At 43.9% G+C, this 14665-nt stretch overlaps 1 protein-coding gene across 5 annotated transcripts in view; it reads left to right on the top strand.

Annotated features, from left to right (window-relative positions):
* LOC138511558 (ATP synthase subunit C lysine N-methyltransferase-like) overlaps positions 1–14665 on the top strand; it is a 409142-nt gene that overhangs the window by 186182 nt on the left and 208295 nt on the right. For all 5 annotated transcript variants that reach the window (XM_069627317.1, XM_069627314.1, XM_069627315.1 and 2 more), the window contains one exon: positions 3952–4092. In XM_069627317.1, coding sequence (XP_069483418.1) covers positions 3952–4092 — 141 coding nt within the window. The remainder of the gene's footprint in view (positions 1–3951; positions 4093–14665) is intronic.

Genomic DNA, 14665 nt, shown 5'->3' with positions numbered 1-14665 from the left:
ACACATCTGCAACATCTTCCCCTGTCCATCTGCTGCTCTACATTTGTGGTTGGTGGCTCTTCTCTCATTTTCCTCCCCACCTTACTTTCTAACCTCTTGTGCAAAACAAAATGAATAATCAAAAAACAACAAAAAAAGGTTCCTTTAGGAACCACCCTTCACAGTTAAAAACTAGAACTAAAAAAGAAACTTATAGACTCCATCTACTGTACATTTATCAATAAAGTAGATAGACTCAATAAGATTCTGTCACCCTAACTTCTAAAGCCCTCGCGGCACTGGTTATGTTAGCCCGCCCATAACGCTAACATCACTATACATTCAAAATAAGCTCCACCTATTTCATTGACGTCGGGGGGCAGAGTAGCCAAACATACTCTGTCAACACCAACATCATAAGGTTATCTAATGCAAAATGAGGAACTTAAGCACAGACAGTTACAACAAATGCAAAGGATTTCTTCTTTTTATAAAAATGTTAGAAACATTTTATTTTGAAGAAAACAGTACTCGGGACCGTCTCAAGTATTTTTCATTTTCACACAATGAAAAAAACATTCAATTAAGTCCATGAAAACTTGGTTAACTTTTTGAAATACAGTTCATAGCTACCGAACTTTGTATCGTTGTCAGTAAAACTGTCAACAGTCATCTTCTAATGCCAAATCCGATCAATTCATTCAATGCAAATCTTTGCTTTCTTCACCAACAATTAGCTTACATGACAACCAATAATGTACGCACATGGCGCTCAGAGGAACAATTACAGAGGAACAATTGGAGCTTTAAAATTGAAATAAAAGCAACACTTATGCTCCCATGTTGCTCCTTGTTACTGCAATTGCAAAAGGACAGGTTGTTGTCTGGCGGTCATCCCAGATGACTGTTATTACATATCCGTTGTTGATCATTATTGTCCAATACTGTTAAAAAAGCCGTTGGCCGGGAGGCTGTACCCATGACATATGCACATCAGGATTATAGAACTATATAAAATGAAGAAGTGAAAAACATATTTCAGTAATCACTTTACAGTTAAATATACACAGTATATTCTATTCTTATTTTGCCTACACATTTCCGTGACAATTCACACGTACAATGTCTATTCTTTGCCTCAAATTGAACATTCATCTGTCAGGACGTTTATCATATGGCACACAGTACACTTTCAATCCACACTTCAATAGATATTATTTAAAATCTTGCTTACATTGCGTTTTGCAAATCCATTCTTCGGAAGTACCGGAGTAGCAACCACTTTTCCGAAATAGAAACTTTACTCTCCAATATCGGCTTTTAATATAGTCAATCTTATAATTTCTTTGTAGATTTTTGACACATTTACTCCTTCAAATTCTTAGTGCACTGTATTCAAGGACACATAACAATGAGACCCTTCATGTACCGTTCACAGCGTGCCCGAGTCAGTTTAGTTTTTACAAACCCATGCCACAAAAATTAACAATCTTACTGGCAGTCATTGCACTGAACAACAGCGAAATATTTCAAGTAAACCACGCAGCACAATATTTACTTCAATTTTACTGCTATCGATGCACCAGTTCCAATACATTTACGTTTTCTTTAAAAAAACAACCTCAGGCGCAGCCCACACTGGCGCACGCATTTCCCTTCATGTCAATAAAATCTGTCCCCTGCTTTCTGCAATGGGATGCGTGTGCCCAGCAGAGATTTACAGCGACAACATCTTAGGTATTGAGAATAAAGCTAGTTTCTCAAAAATATATGCAGATAGTGTGGGCCTCATTACGAGGTTGGAGGTAGCCATGCCGTTTATACCGGCATGGCTACCCCCAAACTCGGATCTGGCAGCGGGTCCTGCGAAAGGGGAATTACCGGGCCATTCCGACCTCGGCGTGCCCGGTAATTCCCCTTGCGCGGGACCCAGAGCCGGTATGTCCCCATTTGAGCCCCCATAGGGCTCAATGGGAATGGGGAGAATGGTACCGTTGCTAACATCCAGTTCTGCTTGCAGGTGGCGCTCTGCACGCCTGGTCTGACCCGTCGTGCAGAGCGCCACCCGCGATCAGAACTCGTAATGTAGCAGCATGGGAACAACGGCGCCGGTGCTACCGGCGCCGTTGTTGCCTTACCGCCACTATCGTAATGAGGCCCAGTGTGTTCCCACGCCTCATACAGGCTTGTGCATAATGCAAGGGCCTTGACTTTTACCCTTAAAACAACCACATAAGCCTTGCACTTTGTTTGCCATAATTGCTGGAACCTGAATGAATAATAGTAACGTAAAAACAAGTACACTGATCACGTAAAAGTCTGCCCGTAATCTTATACATTTCTGGATTCATACACATGCCCCTCGTTGCCCTTCACATTAAGATGTAAATGTGCAAAGGACGCAGGCAGATGTTCATAATGCACATTGTCAATACACATTCCTTTGCCCGTTATTTCAATGTTGACTAACACTGTGCCACATAAACTTTTGGTGTATTGCAATTTGCAGCCACTTATCATTGTACCTACTTTCCTGCGTGTCAAATTACATCCAGTTCAATAACATCATTCCTTAATATTACAAATGCTTTGTACTCCCACTGCATTACCTAGAATTACTATACACATATTACTACTGTGGTGGTTCTACCGAGTGAACCTATTTGGACTACGGCCATGGCACCCAGAATCTGGTCACTGACGACCGTGGACACTGAAATAGACTGCGCACTCGGGGGCATTTCCGAACCCTTTTTTTCACGTATAAAAAAAGCTCCACATTGCTTTAATTCCACTTCCCTACCATTTATATGCTTTATTCCAGCCGTCCAATGACCCCAAATGTCTTTTCCAAGCTGCCCGTCCATGGCGATGTCCGCAAACAGTTGTGGCACCTGCCCTGCCTTTTTCAACCTACAAAAACAGCCTTATACCATCTTGTTTCCACCCTTCCCAGCCCCTCTTCCCACCACCAAATGACCCAAAATGTGTGTTCACACTTTTTTTCCCCACTGCGTTGTCCGTGACCAGCTATGCCTGCCTGCAAATCCATCATGGCGGACGCTTCCAAAAATTTGACGCACCTCACACTTTTCACCATCCAATCAGCAGGTACGTCCGATGTCCACGGACCTCACGTCAGCCCCTGGGCCAATCGGAGGCCCGTCCGCTGACCGAACCCAGATATCACCCAAAAAAATGTTTACCTGCTTTTTGGTCGTTTAAAAAAAAAAAAAAAAACAACTGTCTGGATTTACACCAAATTTACAAAACCACGCTTTTGGGATCAAGCCGCCGCTCGTGCCACAAATTTGGCTAATATCCGCTGAGCGGTTTGGGCTGTAGACGTGAACAAAATTTGTTTTCCATTGTGTCTATGGGAAAAAACACACATTTTGGGACCCTCTATAACTTTGCCCCCACTTGATGAAACCTCACTACACTTCGCAGGATCCGTCTGGGGGATCGGGGGGGGGGGGGCGAAGTTATAAGCTGCCCAAAAAGTGCTCTTCCTATGGGTTGAGCAACTTAACCATAACTACAGGGCCGCTACCACAAGCCCTGTAATATATATTTTAGTATGTTACTTAAACAGTTTGAATATTCTTTATTAAAAGCCCTGATCTGCAGCTCATATTTTAATCTCATGACAGTTTTACACTGTCCTGGCATTCTCAAGACCTTGATCAGTGTTAATTTTTGAGCTTGGCGTAGTGACATAAAATGATTGGTAAGCTTAGAAGAGTGAGTGCGTAGCTCACCTCTGCTTGTGAATAGCTGGATTTGGGTGTTGTCTAAGTTCATGCAAGTTGGACCAAATGTGGACTTTCTATCACACTCCTATTTTCGCAATCGTTTCAACACACTCCTAAAATAATATGTATAATGTTAAACGGGCGAGTCTGTGTGATGGCAAGGATCTGTTGTCCAATCAGATAAAAACATACGTCGTTAATCTTGATTCTCTTTCAGGTTATCGCTGCTGCCTCTATGGGTTTCCACTGTACCGGATATGAGCTAAATCCAATTTTATTATCCTATGCTAAAACGCAAGCCCGATGGCGAGGATTTGCCTGTGGCCAAGCAACATTTCTGAAGCAAAACTTCTGGACGGTGAGATCTGTTTGTGTTAAAATGTTTTTTTTTGTGTGTGTATGCCTTTTGGCTGTTGATGGTACAGGTTACTCTCATTGAGAAAATGGCTCCTAGAACACACTGTCACCGAAAAGAGCATCTCCTGGTGCAAACAGGAAGCACAAGGAGGATAAGAGAAAATGCAGAAATCCGAACTAGGATAAACAGCCTGATGGTTATGGAGGAGGCAGGAAGAATGAGAAGTCTGTGTATGTGATACATGAACCAGAAGTTCTTCTCCAAAAGGAGCTTTGATGGTGGGACGGACAATAAAAAAGGAGCCCTAGTCTTGCTGGGAAAAGAACAGAACAGCAGAATGGAAAGCAGCACCTTTATTGTAAAATCACAAATGGGCCACGTGCAGAACTTTGAGATTTATTTGGAGGAATTCAATAATTCAATGTAAAGAATGGAGAGGTGCAGTAACATGGGGGTGCGGTTGGTACAGACAATCGGATTTGCCAGTAGATATTCAAACAGCTGTAACTTGGGGAAAATATTGAAAAGGAAACCCAAGTATAGGACGTTCTCGCTTATTCAAGGTGGATAGAAATGAGAGCAGCAACAGCTGAGATTGTTCAGTCTGACTGAATATGCTGCAACGGCAAGTACATTTCCTTAAGGAGCACAAACCATGTCACTAAGCTTTGATCTGTGTCCCCAGGTTCCTCATTCAGCCTAGAAGACCTAGGGCCGGATGGCTCTCTGGGACCAGGATGCATGGGTGAAGAGGTCATCATTGCTCTTGATGGCCATCATATCATTTGTATTGGTAGTGTCCTGAAGCTACCAGTTACTGCCTAAACTGCGGGGGGAGACCACACTGATGTTCATCAAGCCTGAGTAGGCTCTGAGTTTTGTCAGCATAGGTATGTAACTGGGGACATGGGTCTAGATGAGTTGGTAAAGAGGACAGATATACATGTGTAACAGTACCAGTGATGATCCGGTATAGGACTCACCAGACAGGCAGCAGAGTGAAAGCTACTGCAAGGAATTGCCTTGTAAACAAGCCTTCCGTAAGCCGGCAATTAGCACAGATTGGTCACTGGCTGCAAAGGCATGGACGTCTGCCATACATATGTTGTTCAGCACTGCTGAGAGAGAACTTGGGTGTCCGAAACTCGTTGGTGAAGGGTTCAGGCAGCCAGGTGATTTCATATGAAGATGGAAATTAGATGGCAATTAGTCAGGCCTATAGGATTGGTAGTGCTTTTCTTTGACGGTGCTACGTGTGGACCGTTCTAAGGCAGAAGGTGCTAGCCCAGATGAAAGAGAGAAGCTCAAACTTCCATCAGAACAGGGATGATGATCAGTGCCTGAGTATCGGGAATTGCCCACTTATATTTTAAAGGGGTTTATGTTAATGACAAGAAAGTGTGAAACTTGCTCGACTCAGATGGTGTTTTGTTATAGTCATCATGCCCCTCTCCGGCATACACAGCCATAATGCCAATATGGCGGTGTATGCCAGGGCTGGGCGTATTGCGCTTGCTCTGCTGCATCCCATCAAACTTGAATGTTTTTAATAAACTGCCGGATGGCTGACAGTTTACAGTTAAGTGCCTAATTCATTCCTTACAACTACATTTGATTGCTATTGTATGCTGACCCATGAATAAAATAAGTTATGATACTAGATACTAGATTTACGTACGAAACACAAAAAACATAATTTCTTGCTGCACTCAAAACTTATCTTCCTATGAAATCAAATAGTATTATTGCATTCCTGAAAGATGAAAGTCTTTTCAAAGCTGAGGTCCACATCTGTTTTCTATATCTATGTAGAGAGTAACATCAATCTAGCATGGTTATCGATTATCCTGAAAAAGGCTCACTGATGCTCTGCAAAACGTAACAATTGCACTTTAATTGTGCTACCTGTTGCGGCTAGAGAATACTGCAATAGTGGCATAATACTGCACTCTCATATATGTTTCAACTTTCTTAATCTACTGTTGTGCAAATGAATACACAGGGTAGCTACCAGCCCTACCAACCTGTAGCAATGGACTGGCCAACTCTTGCATACACCCTCTATATGACTCAGAACTTGATTGGCATCTTCTGCCCCCTGGCAGTGACCATAAGGGAATGCCATTTAGTAGATTTTCCTATACACTAAAAACATTCTATTAATCGGGTGATTTTTAGAAATTTGATAGATTCATCATTTCAAACTTCCAAAAGAAATAGGCAAACTCTTGATAGGATAATACTTTGAATTTGGAATTTTGGTAATATTCTTCATTTGACTCTCACAACAGTAGTGGCCAGTAAAGCGGTGATATAGCTGGTCTCTTCCTGAAAAATATGGGGGTGTCTGCCAGATTGATCCGCTGAAATTGGATGCTGAAACTGCACGGTCTTATAAGGATTTCGATTTAAATATACCGGTCAGATAGCACAGCGAGTTGAGCTCTCGTTCTGACATCCGTACATAACATGCTGATGCAGGTTTGAATCCTGGCAGGGCCAACTCAGCCTTTCATCATTCTGAGGTTGATAAATTGAGTACCACGCAGTGGGGTAGTGACTGTTATTGCAGCTCTAAAATACCTGCGGGATTGTAGCACTGCATAAAAAACAAGTTATTATTATTAAAACTGGTGCAGAAAACCCTTGACGAAACAAATAAGCTATTTATGCCATCTATTTTCCTAAAGCACTAATCATGGCATATGCATTAGTGCTGTTGACGTGATGATTGCTCAATCTCAACGAAAATGTACAAGAATGCCAAGAGGACATCATGGTACTCTGGATCACTTAGGTTGTCTAGGACAGCAATTGTAAGGCCAGAGAAAATGTTGAAGACATCTTGAGGGTTTAGAGACTGGAATATTGTACAGCAATTGAGAAAAGTATGTCCATTGCTTATTATATAAGGATCAAACCTAATACTAATCTTGTTCCACAATGCTGCATCCTCCATTCTACTGGAAAATGAATTGAAGTGTTTCATTGGTTATTTAATCAAAACATTTCCACTATCTGGAAAAATATAGAGTTTGAGAAGGTTACTCTGCCCGGATGCATATTAAAACATTGCCTGCTTACAGTGTGAGTCTTCTTTCACAAACCAGATATAATGAACATCTTTTTGGTAGTTCAATCACTTAAACCAGTGGAGTAACTTTGCTGAAAATGTTAGGCGCGACATCTGAAGAAAAGGAGCCCCAACCAAATGAATGGGGACAAAATGGTGTGCCATGAGTTGGAGGAGACAAACACTGCTTCCCCCCCCCTAAAAATACGCCCATGACTTAAACCTACATTTTGTAGTGAAGACAATATTTTGGCAAGGACGTTAAAAATCCTCTTCTTTCTTCCCATAGCGTAATCTAAACAATTTTCGTTCATTTTGAAGAGAGTCTTCCTTTCTCATTTGTAAATTTGGTGTTAAGGTGGTCCCAGTCACTGAGAATCGGTAATAGGTGATCAATAACAAAATGAAATTAGTAAGACCAAGTGAAAGAGAAAATCCAGCTTTATTCGAATATAAACGGCCAAACGGCATTCTCTCAACAATGTAATGCAAAACACAACCTTTTAAATCAAATACACGTCACATATGACATCATGTTTAGTGGCAAGAAAAACAATTTTATTCACTTGCCCTATTGGGTATTAAGATATGACATCTATACATTATATATGCAATGACTACTACTATTAGATATTCTTTAACTGATGGTTCGTCCTAAATTCGTCCAACTAAAAATGTTAATCTTCATTCTACTCTTTCATTGGTTGGCACTATGCTACATTAGCTAACGTAGCAGACAAAATTCTAATTTGTTAATAATCTGCTCCTCTGACCTTGGGCACTTTAATGTGATGCCAGGGTGTGTGGTTAGGAAGGGGAGATGAACGGACCTCTATGATTTAGTTTGAAGACGTTATTCCCTTCTCCTTCCCAGACCTGAGGCCTTATCTGCCAATGTGTACATGGCCTTGACATGTCGTCTGTGTATGGATGTGCTAAGGGAGTAGCAGGTGCACTATCTAGTTAGGGCTGTAATAGGGTTTACGTTCTTTCCTAACCTGTATATGCTCAGCTGTGTGTTTATTCATTAGGAGGTCGTTTGGCATGATGGCTATTTGCACCTGGAGATCAAGGCTATCTGTACTTTCTTACTGCTACCAATAAAAACGAATTAACATTATGCTATGTGCTTCTGGATAATGTTATCTAGTGTGGTTTCGAGTCCCTGTTGGGCCCCCTTCCTTACTGACCCTGATGCCTGAGTGTCTGGCTGAACATTGTGGGGTTTAGGATTGTGTGCAAAACAGTTTTGATGTCTGGATTTAGCATTTCAGAATAAAAGCCTTTCAAAGTTATGCCTGAAAAATGGCAGTACTCTGGTTCATTCTCCACAACATTTTCTTTGTGTCTCATGTGTTGCATGCCGTCGTACATTATTCCTTGCCCATATTTTCTGCAACCAAGCCCTACCTATCCCCATCTCTATGCTACTTGTGTAAACCTATCTGTGTATTATACAACCTTTGCCTAAACTTGTGAGTGCTCTCTACTTCTGCCGTACTTGTGTAGGGCAATCTATTCTGTTCTTTATGGTGGGTGAATTACCTCTAATGTTTAAACTGGTTGTTTACAGATAATTTCTCAGATTGTACCTTTGTTCATTTCTAGGAATATGTGGGGGTGGGGCCAGACCTTGTGCTGATCTTATCTGCATAATCGCACTGCCCCCTCTGGTCAATTTATTGACCAAACACCCATTGTTCTTCATTCCCTCATCCACTTTTTGGGATCCACACCTTAAATACCTCCCTCAGGTTACATCTCTGTTCCACATACTCTTCTGTACCACATGTCATGAAACCGCAGTCACCATCTCGGTCACAGTCCACCTAATGCTGGGTAGAAATTTCAGGATCCAATGGTAGTTAAAATGTATCACCAGGGGGCCCAATTGATCTTTCTGTGACATGCATGTGGAGAGGTTCATCTCTGAGTGTGAGCATGTGCCATGTTACCTTTAACCAGTTCTATTGTCAGCATGTGTTTCTCTATTTTCTTCCTCACTCTTTTTGATTGTCTTGGAAACATTTGCAGGACACAGATGCCAGTCAGTACTAATAGTAGTATTGCTATTAGAATTTTAAACGCATCTCCTAACAAGGTAGGGCATCCATGAGAACAGAGAATCAAACCAGTCCTCATCTTGTTTCCTCCATCTCCTGTACCATTTTTATATGTAATTCCTGCAGGGACGTTTTAGCATCTGTCAAGCTCCCATTGTGCTTTCTCTGCGCACACACACTACCCTCCATGGCAGCGAGGAGGTTGAGGACATAGCTATTCTAGAGGGTCCTCAATCTGACAGCTCTTTGCTCCACCTTAATATCGTTAAGCTGCTTTGCAGTGGCATTGATCGTCTGCAGTAACTCCCATCATATTATCTGCAAACACTTAGCATTGGCAGCTGTTTGCAGGTCACGGAACAGGAGTGATATAAAGAACACTGATGCTTTGCTGAACAGCCTGTGTTCAGGTGGTATGTCATCCAGTGATTCTTCTTATGTTTGAGAAATAATGATCTCTTTTTGTGAGCTGCAACGGTAAGGATCTTTTCTCTCTTTTTTTAAAATTATTTGTCATGTGGTAATTTTCAATTTGCCCCACATTACTTTTAGGCACTACCAGTGCTGGTGCATGCAACACCTCCAGTGTTGATGAATCCTGCAGAACCCTCACTAAACCCTGCCTAAAGTCTCCTCCCAGGTGGCCAGGGAAAGGCAGACACTTCCTGATCCTGACCATGGGCTGGGGCTCTGCATGAGGATCACCTGGGTGGAGACAAGGCTCAGGGTGGTGGGGAGATTCCCTGAAATTTCTACCCAGCATTAGGTGGACTGTGACCGAGATGGTGACTGCTGTTTCATGACATGTGGTACAGAAGAGTATGTGGAACAGGGATGGAACCTGAGGGAGGTATTTAAGGTGTGGATCCCAAAAGGTGGATGAGGGAATGAAGAACAATGGGTGTTTGGTCAATAAATTGACCAGAGGGGGCAGTGCGATTATGCAGATAAGATCTAAAAGGGAAGAACAGTTTGGAGGTACCAAGGCTTGTAATGGCTTATTGACGTTATGATTGGTCTAAACCCCAAATCCTGATGTGGGTAAAACTAATTTGAAATCCTTAAACACCGGAAAGCTGACTAGAAAACCTAATTTTGTTGTTGCGGACTTCAAGTCCCATAATTCCCTATGTACTTGGATGAGGGAGAGGGCTCAAGAGCAATGTTGCAGGAGTGGTGAGCTTGTTAAGGCACATGACCCACACCTGAGGGAAGCAGAGAGGCTTAAAAGGCCCCCTCACATGCAGGCCATTAGATGAAGGTGGAGCTGGATTAGTAGCAGCAGGAAGGAGAGCACGTGGTTGGCAATCCGAACAGAAGTTGGTGGAAAGGGAGGGCGCTGAGACCACTGTGAAGCAGATTCCAGCTGCCGGTCTCGACAGGGTCCTTTTCCCCCTGAATCTGAAGTACAGAGGTTGCGCAGTGGAAAGCTTAAAGGGGGACAGCTTTTCCCCATGTGAACCTAGTTGCAGAGACTGTGTGGCAGGAAGCGTGATGGTGACTGTGGCTGGAAGTTTGTGTGCAGCCGAGGGTCTCCAGTACAAGAGGAGCTCTGTAACAGGATGGCAGGAATGAAGACAAGTTTAACGAGGACATGTGTCCATTTCAAAAGGAGCCAGAAGCAGTTTAAGTTCTGCAGCATGCAAAGGGAGCCAAGACAGAAGTCAGCGAGTGTTACCAAGCATTCTTATCCCATGTGCAAATAAAGGCAGGCAACTGTCGTCGAGGACAATCACTTACATCTGAGTGATATCATTGTTAACCCAACCGTTAATTATTGGATAATGCAATGCAACAAAAGTAGCACTTGCGTGTGAGTAAACCGCTCTAGTAGCACTTGCGTATGAATGAATCTCTCCAAATCCCACTAATTGAATATTGAACTGAAGAAAACAGATGAAAGACTAATTGTGTGTGCTTAAAAGTGATTCTGAAGTGACGATTAACTGAAGAGTCATTTATGAAGCGGTAGAACACATTGAAGCACTGAACCTAAGTGACTGAACTTTAATAATTGTGAGTGCCAGGGAACTAGCATTGCCCAAAGCCAAGAGTGGTACACGCATTGCCCAAAGCCAAGAGGGGTGCAATCATTGTCCAGAGCCAAGAGAGACTAACAACAAAGCGGTTACTCAGCTTATGGGGCCAACAGGAAGAAAAGGGGTGAATGCAAAGTATTACAGGGGTGAAGCTTGTTCATTGTGCCTGTTTCATAAAATGGAAGCTGACATAAAAACTCACATTGCCAAAGCCAAAAGGAGGAAAGGTAGAATTTCATCCTTAAGGGCATTTTGGGTACTGATGTTGCTGAAAGACAAAAGTGGCAATGAGACTGCTCTTCTCAAAGGTGAATGTTCAGAAGAAGAGTGCCTTGCTTACTTGGAAGTGTTGAGCGGCACTAAAGTGAATTTGTCTTTTCTGAAAAGTTGTAAGTCACAAAGTTGCAAGCTGCTGGAGCTGTGGTTAAATTGTCGATTGTCAGTAGATTTCAAACTTCAAAAGCACTGTTGATTGTGGAACACTATCGGGCAGTGAGTAGACCCGCATGGTGAATCCTCGTAGAAGTGGACCTGGTATAAGAGTCACTCAGGTGGAAGTAGAAGTGCTGTGAAGTTATCCTGACAAAGATATAAACTGTGATTTATGGTTCTAAAAGGAGAGCTAACATTAAGAAGCTGTGTTTCTTTGAATTTTACAAGAAGCAGTGTGTCTTTAAATCTTTCAAGAAGCAGCGTGTCTTTGAATCTTGCAAGAAGCTGTGTTTCTTTGAACCTTACAAGAAGCTAAAAAGCTGCATGTCCTTGAATCGTAAAAGAAGTTGTGTTTCTGATGTTTGTTAATCTGCTTAGAATCACATGCTGTGCATATGGTCCGACATCCAGTGGTAACCGCAGAATATTGCATCTTGTCTTTCGAGAATCGAAAAGGGAGGTCGACATGGGGTGTGCCTGTAACACTATCCCTACGCGACGTGTAGTGTACCCAAGACCCTCACGCGTCGAGGTCCCTCAGATTGTTTTTTTCCGCCCAGCATACTGGTCGCCTTATGTAGAGCTTGTCAAAAGACATTGCTTATTGTCCATTGACCTTTGGTCGAATAGTTATTTAAAATAATTCAGATCACCCTATCCGTCCCTTATTTCGACGGCTGTTCCAGATCTCTGCCAAAGACCTCCAGAATTTCGACAGACGGTGATCCAGTCGGCGCTGCTGACCACGTGGCCGGGCCTTCCGCTGGCCTACAGAGTAGGGAGAGTGGGGTGAGGGTGGACATTTCCGTACTATCTGAGAATGCCTTTCCCTTTCCATCCTCTTTCCCTTTTGGTCTTCGTCACTCTACCCAGCCTCAGCTATGGAGAGGACTCAATTTAGGTTTTGCCCTATCTGTAAGAGCAAATTTCCTTGTAAGGATAATCACAGACGGTGCAACCGGTGCTTGCCCCTCGATCACCTGGAGGAAGGATGTGCGGCTTGTAAGCTACTCCGTCCTAAGACTTTAAAGGAGCGTAAGGTCAAACGGTGGGTGGCCTACGGTATTTCGAAGGCTGAGTTTTCTCCCGCTGCCGCAGCCACCGAATGTGACGACAGCAAGAGGGATGATCAGACCTCCGAACCGGAGGTTGTTGACCTTTCGACACGGCACAGTTTAGGCACTGCTATGGGGAAGTCACACCCCGGCGACAAAGACGAACACGTGCACAGCACTAAACACACAACCCCAAGTCAATCTTTGGCCAAGTTGAAGAAGACTTCATCACTAACGGGTACACTGGAGGCTCCGGTGGCACCCACCAACCGTCAGGTTCGGCAGCCCTTCCCGCAGCCTCATATGCGTCTAGCAACTGGGCCATCAAAGACAAAGGGCGCTGCCCCTAATATACCAGGCCCCGTCGAGACGCATTACAAGAAGGCGTCCAGCGACAATAGGGTTCCGGCACCGCCGAAAAAGGCTGCCGGCGAAGACAAGGCCCCGTCTCTGCCGAAAAAGACTCCATCGCAATCGCAGGCTGAAGCTACGCAACTCCCATCTGTGGAGGACGTTGCTGAAAGCTTAGCGATGATTGTTTCTGCCGATTCTTAGAAACGGCAGTCGAGGGATGCTCTGAGGCCTACGGAAAAGGCTAAGGATAGGCCGAAAGCCAAGGATGGCCAAAGGGGAGTACCGGACCGCACCCATAAGCCGAAGGAAGGGCACGGAGACGGCACACCTCTGTTGGTCCCTCAGGATGAGTTCTCCGAGGGCACAGAAGGACTATCTTTGACATTGAGACAAAGATCTCAACGTTTTTCTACAGATGAGCGTGTTCAGGACCATTTTCCACCACTAGACCATTCTAGGTCTTGGGTTTGGACTAGAGAAAAATTTGAAAATTTTATGGAAAGGCTGGACCGGTTTGCTTCCCGTTCAGAACAACCCACATCAAGGAGGCCATGAGATGAGAGCCCTGTGGACCCCAAAGCAAAATTCTCAAGGCTTTTTGACCCCTCTTTGGAAGAGGATATATATAACTACGACCTGACTGAAGAGGACGTTCCTACAGACACTCGGGATGAGGAATTCATCAACCCTGAGGACATGCATGATCACATAGAGGGCTGGGAGGAGAACCCAGATGTGGGTGACCCTCAACCATGACAGCCCCCAGATCCACAAGATCCTGATGCCCTGTCTCTGGATTCTCCCCAGTTCACCCCCACTAGACAACAACCATCGCCAGTGGATGATCAGCTGACGTTCAACGTAATGTTGCGTAAAGCAGCTGAACACTTTAAAATTGCAACAGATGAAGCTGTCCCTGAAGCTGACTTCGTGGAGGACATACTCAAGGAGATGCCACCGGACAGCTTGGCTATTCCTCTTCTCAATTCCATTATGAAACGTCTGGCTCCCACCTTATCAACACCTGCTCTCACAAAAGGTGTTAACCCAAGAATAGAGAAACTTTCATCCTTTTCCCTCGGATCCTCTGTATATCAGAGGTCCCTCCACCCCAGATTCTCTGGTGGTGACTACCACAAGAAAGAGGGGAGGGGTCCCTTTGTGAACCGGCGAGGCATCCCCCAATAAGGAAGGTAAACGACTCTATGCTCTTGGGAAACAGGTGAAGGTCGCTGCAGCGTTTTCAACATGTATTTCCAACAGGACCTTTGCTGACCAGCTACGCCGATGCTCAGTGGGCCTTACTACAGGAAGGCATACAGGAGGCTCCCAAACTTCTACGTACTAGTCTCCTTACCACTGTCACTGAGGGCAGACAGGTGAACCAGTGCATACTTGAGCACTCTGGATTCTGCCGAAACAGCTGGTCGATCCCTGGCTCAAGAGACATGCGTGGCTACGGAACTCTGGATTCAAGCCAGAGACGCAAACGTCACTGATAAAAAAAAGAAAAAACCATGGAAGAATCCAACCTTTTTGGCAAGGCGGTCGATGAGG

This window comes from Ambystoma mexicanum, chromosome 6p, assembly GCF_040938575.1.
Source record: "Ambystoma mexicanum isolate Mex_15411 chromosome 6p, UKY_AmexF1_1, whole genome shotgun sequence".
NCBI classification, from domain to species: Eukaryota; Metazoa; Chordata; class Amphibia; order Caudata; family Ambystomatidae; genus Ambystoma; species Ambystoma mexicanum.
The sequence above is the reverse complement of the archived record's forward strand: the minus strand, read 5'-3'. Positions and strand labels throughout refer to the sequence as shown.